This window comes from Humulus lupulus, chromosome 6 (assembly GCF_963169125.1).
Source record: "Humulus lupulus chromosome 6, drHumLupu1.1, whole genome shotgun sequence".
Taxonomy (NCBI): domain Eukaryota; kingdom Viridiplantae; phylum Streptophyta; class Magnoliopsida; order Rosales; family Cannabaceae; genus Humulus; species Humulus lupulus.
The window spans coordinates 79,335,056-79,341,393 of NC_084798.1; the positions used below are offsets into that span (position 1 = coordinate 79,335,056).

The following is a 6,338-nucleotide window of genomic DNA, read 5'->3' on the forward strand; positions in this document are numbered from 1 at the left end:
AAAAACGGATGCCGAATTGGGTTTTTCCCTATTGTGTCGCAAAATGGAGCTCTGAGTTTGAATCAAACTGGGAATCATATATTGGTAGGGCTGATAAAACCCTATTTCACAAATATCAATAGTGCAACCAAAGGCAGGTACTTATAAAGTTATAAACTATTTCCCAATATAATTAACTATTGGCAATCAAGAATAATAGCTAGATAGAAAAAGATGATGTTATTACTGGCAAATGCAATTCCGACTACAAAATTTACAAACTACATCATGGTCTGTCTTAACGAACCCAACCAACCCCTCTTACCACCTCATAACTAAAACACAAAGATCATGTAAAACCACGAAAACAAAAACACAATTTCTTAGGCGGCTGTGGAGAAAGGACCATTCTTGTGTTTCTTCAATGACTCACAAAACATGGAGAACGCCTCTCCTAGTTCATTCGGAAGAGGAAACTGAAGAGGGAGAAGGGTCCTTGAAGGACGGACATTCTTGTGTTGCTTAGTTACAGAAAATTGATGAGCCAGAGCTGGCTGCTGCTTATTAAGGCCTTCAATGACAAATGAGAATGCTCCAAAGGTAAGACAACTCTGCAGAAGAGATTGTGGTGCACCTATAGAGTAAATAGAATACTAAAGTCAATAAATTTATTTCAAATACCTACATCCAACTTCAACAACTTGCCACAAATCACATATCATTTGATGGAGAATATCTGTGAATTTGAGACTAAAGATGTGTGGACACATACAACACAAGCATGAAAAGGGCAATTATGCACAATTTCAAGGAAATAGAAAATAGATATATGTATCAATGGATGCAAACGAGAATTGATGAGCCAGAAAGACTAGTAAGAACATCTCCAATATAGTGTTAAATTTGGTACAAAAATTGTACAAATATCATATTTGGCACAACATTTGACATGGTGCTCCAATGCACAATAACATTTTAAGATGTAAATTGGTATAAAAAAAATAATAAAGTATCATTAAGGATCCATTATTATTTATTGAAAATAAACTTTTCCTCTTTTTTTTTTTTTTTTAATTCTCTAATAGAAGTATTGTAATGCTTAGCCAAATTAGGCACAATTTTTACCATGTGCCAAATTTGTCAATTTAGTACTCTCCTTCGACTTTGATATGCTCTAAGGTGTTCAATACTTGAAGACAAAGAAATAATGAAAATATACTCTCCTTTACTTAGGGTTTACTTAGCAAAGTTCCAAAAGTCCCAAACAATATTTTAAGGGCATCTTCTCCATTCCCTCACTTGATAAAACAAAAAAGCATTAAAGTTCCCAAGCAAGCCCTAATGGTGATATTTCTTTGCAAAACATAGTGATAATTACCCGGAAAACTAAGAGCAAGACCAGTGCAACATCCAGCTACTCCTGCATTGATAACTGCATAGCAAGAAAGTGGGATTAAATAACATTAACATACACACTATGCTATAGAAGCAATCTGGCATTAAAACTTAGTATACCATCATCTTTTCCTCGAATCTTCTTCAATATGCAGACAACCAAACTATGAACTCCAGACAAAACAGCAAATGTCTGAAAAAAGAAAAAAAAAATTATACATTTGAAAGGATCCTCAAATTCAATAATAATTGCAACCTCTACTAAATCCACTCATTCAACAAAATACAATTATAACTAATGGCAATGATATTGGGATCCATATACATACCTTGGCAGATGATGCTGCTTCTGAGAACGATCCCTTAAAGCCTTTTTTCTTTACAAGCCCCGCACCTAAAACACATACATATTTATATTTATACGATATACAAGTATAATATAACACACATCATCCAAAACAAATATGATCATTTTCAGTTTGACATTTATGAGACTCTATTAACAAAAGCATTAGATAGCTTGAGCACTAAATTTAAACCAAACCCACACAAATCACAGGTCCCATTTTCCTCCAATAAACCTTATCCACCACCCAAATGCATGGAAAGAGTTTATGGGTTTTGAAGAAAAATATAACCAAATATTGATATCATCACAAAACTCAACCCCAACCCCTAATAAGAAAATCCAAATTTAACCCAATAAAAATTACCTAAATTTTACCCAAATAAAAAATCAAAATTTAATCCAATAAAATCACCTAGAAATAAATTTAAGCGCAGAGAGAGAGAGAGTTATATAAATAGTGAGGTACCATAGCCGAAAACGGAGCCCATGAAAGCACCGGCGGCGGAGTCACCGGCGAATCTAAAAAGACATACGGTGGCGCCGCTGGAGGAGTTAGGAACCAATGCATTAGAAGGGTTAGGGTTAGGGTTAGACTGAGAATCGAATTCAGAGTCAGAATCAGGTATTGGAAAATCCGACGTTGCTGCCGCCATGGCTATACCTATAACTATATTTCTTCTCTTTCCCTTTAGCAGAGAAATATAATTAAACTTAAAATACGCAAACAGTGAGAGCGAGTGAGATGATCCGATTTTTTTCGTTACGTTTTTTTCTATTTGTTAGATTATTGCATTTATTATTCAAAACGACATCGTTCGTCCATTAAATGTCCTTTCTTACATTTTGACAAAAATAAAATATCCATACCTTTTCTCATAAAAAAACATACGAAAAACGACAGCGTTTTCTATGTAAAACATATTATCATCTCTTTTCTCTTGCATTACCTAACCAATTAATATCAAAACATTAGTATAACCAACTATGATCTGGGTAACAATTTAAAAAGTAGTTTTTTCAATTTTTAACTAAAAATCTGAAAATATAATATGGAAACACGTTCGGTAAGTAACTTTTGCTTTTTATTTTTTTAATTTAAAAATAAAATTAAGTAAATTTTGAAAACAGAATTTTGTTGCTTTTCAATTTTTTTCCAAACACATTTTTCACTTCACTATCTCTTGTCTTCTTCAAGCAGCACTACATCAATGACGATTTCTTTTTCTCTCATCCATGGCTTCCACTCTCCACTCGAATTTCTTTAGGTAAGATTATCGTCTCATTCTCTAATGTCTTTATGATCTATTTCACTCTCTCTCACCCCCTCTCTGTAAAATTTAGCGAAAATTTAGACGCATGCCCATCCTCTTCTTCTTATTCTTCTTCCATCAATCTCTCTTTTGAGAGGCTCCTCGACTCCAGGACCTCATATTCGGATCAGACTCAGCTCATCGATTGCATCTTTTGGTCTTTTGGGAGTGTACTACTGTAGTGGTTCTGTCTGGTTTTCATCTCTGAAAAACTACTTCCATCATTGCTCATTTTGCTATGGATTCTAGTAGTAAACTGATCATTACCCTTCTTTGTTCTCTTATTTATCTATTCTTTTCTCTCCTTTTGTTTTGCTGAAATTATTGTCGTTTGGGAGAGATTTAAGTGATGGGATTCCAGGGGAGTGAAGATAGTAAAATGTTGGGACTCAAAGTGATTCCAGTACACAAGCGTGCAAAGGGGCAGCTTCACATTTGTGCTTAAGTTTTTTTTGTTGATACTTAATTTAATTCTTATGTTATCTATAGCAATCATTCTGGTTAGACCCTTTTCAAGCTTATCTATATACGTTTACAGAAACTATGCACTATCTTGTTACTGTGCTGACAAAGTCACCTGCAGCTTAACCAGTCAAGGCACAAAATAGTTATCAATAGTATAGAGTAGGCTGAGTTAGATTCCTGCTGTGTAGTGGTTTTTTTATTCCCCAAAACTTATCAGTTCAAGTAATGATCATTATACCATTACTATGTATATTTATATATATATAAATAAAAGTAATGTTGCTGTGACATAAAACTGGTAGCCATGTGTTAGCTAATTACGTTAAATAAACGAAGCTTAGCTCATGAGCAAGTGGCACAGTTCAACCAACAAGATATCAGTCCCCTATAGCCTCCTTCAAAGCTGTCACCTTCCCTTCTCTGTAGAAATCTAAGAAAATCATTTACACTTAAACGTTCGTCACAATTTGCATCAAACACATGGAATATTATGTCATCCACATTGCTCGTAACTGAGACTCCGCATACCTGTATGAACAAATCACCCCCTTTAGTAGTGAAAATCCATTGATTCTGAGTGGGAAAGTATGTAAAGAATCTCCCTAACAAGGTGGATGGAACCTGAATATTTTTTAAGTAATCAGAAGTTGAATGCGAAAGAAAGGGCTGAAGCTCTCAACAGGGCTAAAGGTTTTAAATCTAATTCCCATTTTTCATGGTTTCCATGCGACCGTCGTTTGTTGGATCTAAGTATAATATGGTAAGTAATTATATGCTTCTTACAAGTTAAGCTGAAATATATATTACATAGAAAATGTTTCTCATATTAACTTTATTCTTTATCTTCTGTCAAGATTATACCATTTGTATTTGCAAAATATTACCTCCTAAGTAGTAAGCATCAAGATGCGATCCTTAATGTTCAAGATGGAAGGACCTGGTTTGTTAAATATTATTTCAGATTGCATAAAGGATCTCCAAAAACTAGATTTGAGCCTGGTTGGAAGGCATTTCCTCAAGACAATGAATGCAACCAGTCATTGTAATTTTGTAAGTATTTCAGTTTATTCATGAAAAATTATCAATTTCTGTTTACTCAAAAACTTAGTATCTATTTTCATAACATATCTTTTCTGTCTTCCTTGATGAGTAAAGTATTTTATTGTTTCACATAATGTATTGAATTCTTTGCTTTTCATTGGACAGTTCTTGCCATACAAGTTTGTGGAGAAGTACATTAATAAGAAAGAATGTGAGGTAAGACTGGGTTTCAGATGGTAGATCATGGTTTGTCCAATTGAAGGTGAGGCAGCCAAATGGTTTACCAATAGCTGAATTATGCCATGGCTGGAAAGTATTTGTATTGGACAATAGTTTGCGAATGACGATATTTGCACATTTGAACTAACAATGACAATGAAATTTCATTTTGAGTTTCAATTGTTAAATGAGCTAGTGATGCATTTAACAAGCAAGGTGAGACATTCTCCTAACTATTATAATTGAATGCAATATTTATGATTATAGTATTAACTTACAATTGTTGTTTTTAGTTGCAAATAAGGAAACAATTACACCATCCAAGCGAAAGAGAAACCTTTGTGTGAAAGTTGAGTCTTCTTTAAATTATGATAAAGCCAACATGATTCACCGAACCAAATTGCAAAGATAGAACATGAGAAAATTAAAGTTGAACCTTCAGATGTGACGATGAATCAAGAATAATGTAAAACAATCTTAAGAAAAGTTAGCTTACATTTTGTTTATAAATTAATGTACTAATAAGAAGCCTTCAACTTGAGGACTTAGCTGAGCTTCTAAATCAGGTAGCCAATTCTTCTAAAAAAATCCTTACTTCCAAGTGGTGTTGCGATCAAATCACGTTCATGGATGTGAATTGGTATGTTTAAATTGTTGCTCTTATAAATATATGGTTTAGTTATAAATCCATACTAATTTGTATAGAAAATTGTTTTTGAGTACTTGTAATGAGATTTACATATTAATTCTTCTTTATGCAGCATATTCCATTTACTTTTGGAATGCATTATTTAGAGGAAAAGATACAAACTGTGACACTTTGGGTTGGTGAGAAATATTGGTATGTGAAGTTATTGACTTATAAATCAGAATATTGGTAGACAATTCTCTTCAGCCAAGAGATGTATGCATCTTAGAGCTGATTAAGAGAAATCAATCTGAGATGAAAGTTTACATATTTAGACAAATTGGTTGGGCTCGTTGAATGATTTAAAATTATGACACTGTAATTCTTTTTTAAATATACACATACTTTATAACTCTTGCATGTTTTGAAAAGTTTTTTTTATATATGGATTTTCGGTTACCTTATTTTTAGAAAACAATTATGTTTTTTCGCAAATTATGTTAAGAAATTTTACGGGACGTTACACAATATGTATTGTTAATAGTTCATGGTGAAAAAATCTTATTTATTCTTAAAAATAATATATAATGATCACAAAAAAGGCCTTTATTATTTAATTTATAAAATAAAAAATAAAAAGATGTTTACGAAACATGTTTTTTTTTAATTTTATTTTTTTAAACAAAAAATAAAAATCACCAAACGCGTTTTTATTTTTTTCTAAGACAAAAAACAAAAATAGTTAACAAACACATTTTAATTTTATAAAAGTCAAAAAATAAAAATATATTTTAATTTTTGTGTAGGCACGTGTGGTATCTGTTATGCTAATATTTAAATAAAATAAAAATTAGAATATTATTAAAACAATTTCAATTAGAGGTATGCATAAATTTATGCAAATAGCTAGGACAACAAATATTTAAAACACTTAGGTTGTGTGTGGTAAAAA

General features: G+C 32.2%; 1 protein-coding gene and 1 long non-coding RNA gene across 2 annotated transcripts; one reads left to right on the plus strand and one right to left on the minus strand.

Moving 5' to 3' along the window:
- Positions 1 to 200: 200 nt before the first annotated feature.
- Positions 201 to 2,471, minus strand: LOC133782308 (mitochondrial import inner membrane translocase subunit TIM22-3-like). The gene is made up of 5 exons (XM_062221562.1): positions 2,190 to 2,471; positions 1,704 to 1,768; positions 1,495 to 1,567; positions 1,358 to 1,411; positions 201 to 613 (listed from the first exon to the last, which is right to left on the minus strand). The coding sequence occupies exons 1-5, from the start codon at positions 2,374 to 2,376 to the stop codon at positions 363 to 365; spliced, it is 630 nt and encodes a 209-aa protein (XP_062077546.1). The 5' UTR covers positions 2,377 to 2,471; the 3' UTR covers positions 201 to 362.
- A 401-nt stretch (positions 2,472 to 2,872) lies between these two features.
- LOC133782309 (uncharacterized) lies at positions 2,873 to 5,031 on the plus strand. The gene is made up of 3 exons (XR_009870458.1): positions 2,873 to 4,258; positions 4,353 to 4,548; positions 4,705 to 5,031. It is a non-coding gene; the product is annotated as an uncharacterized LOC133782309 (long non-coding RNA).
- The last annotated feature ends 1,307 nt before the right edge of the window (positions 5,032 to 6,338 follow it).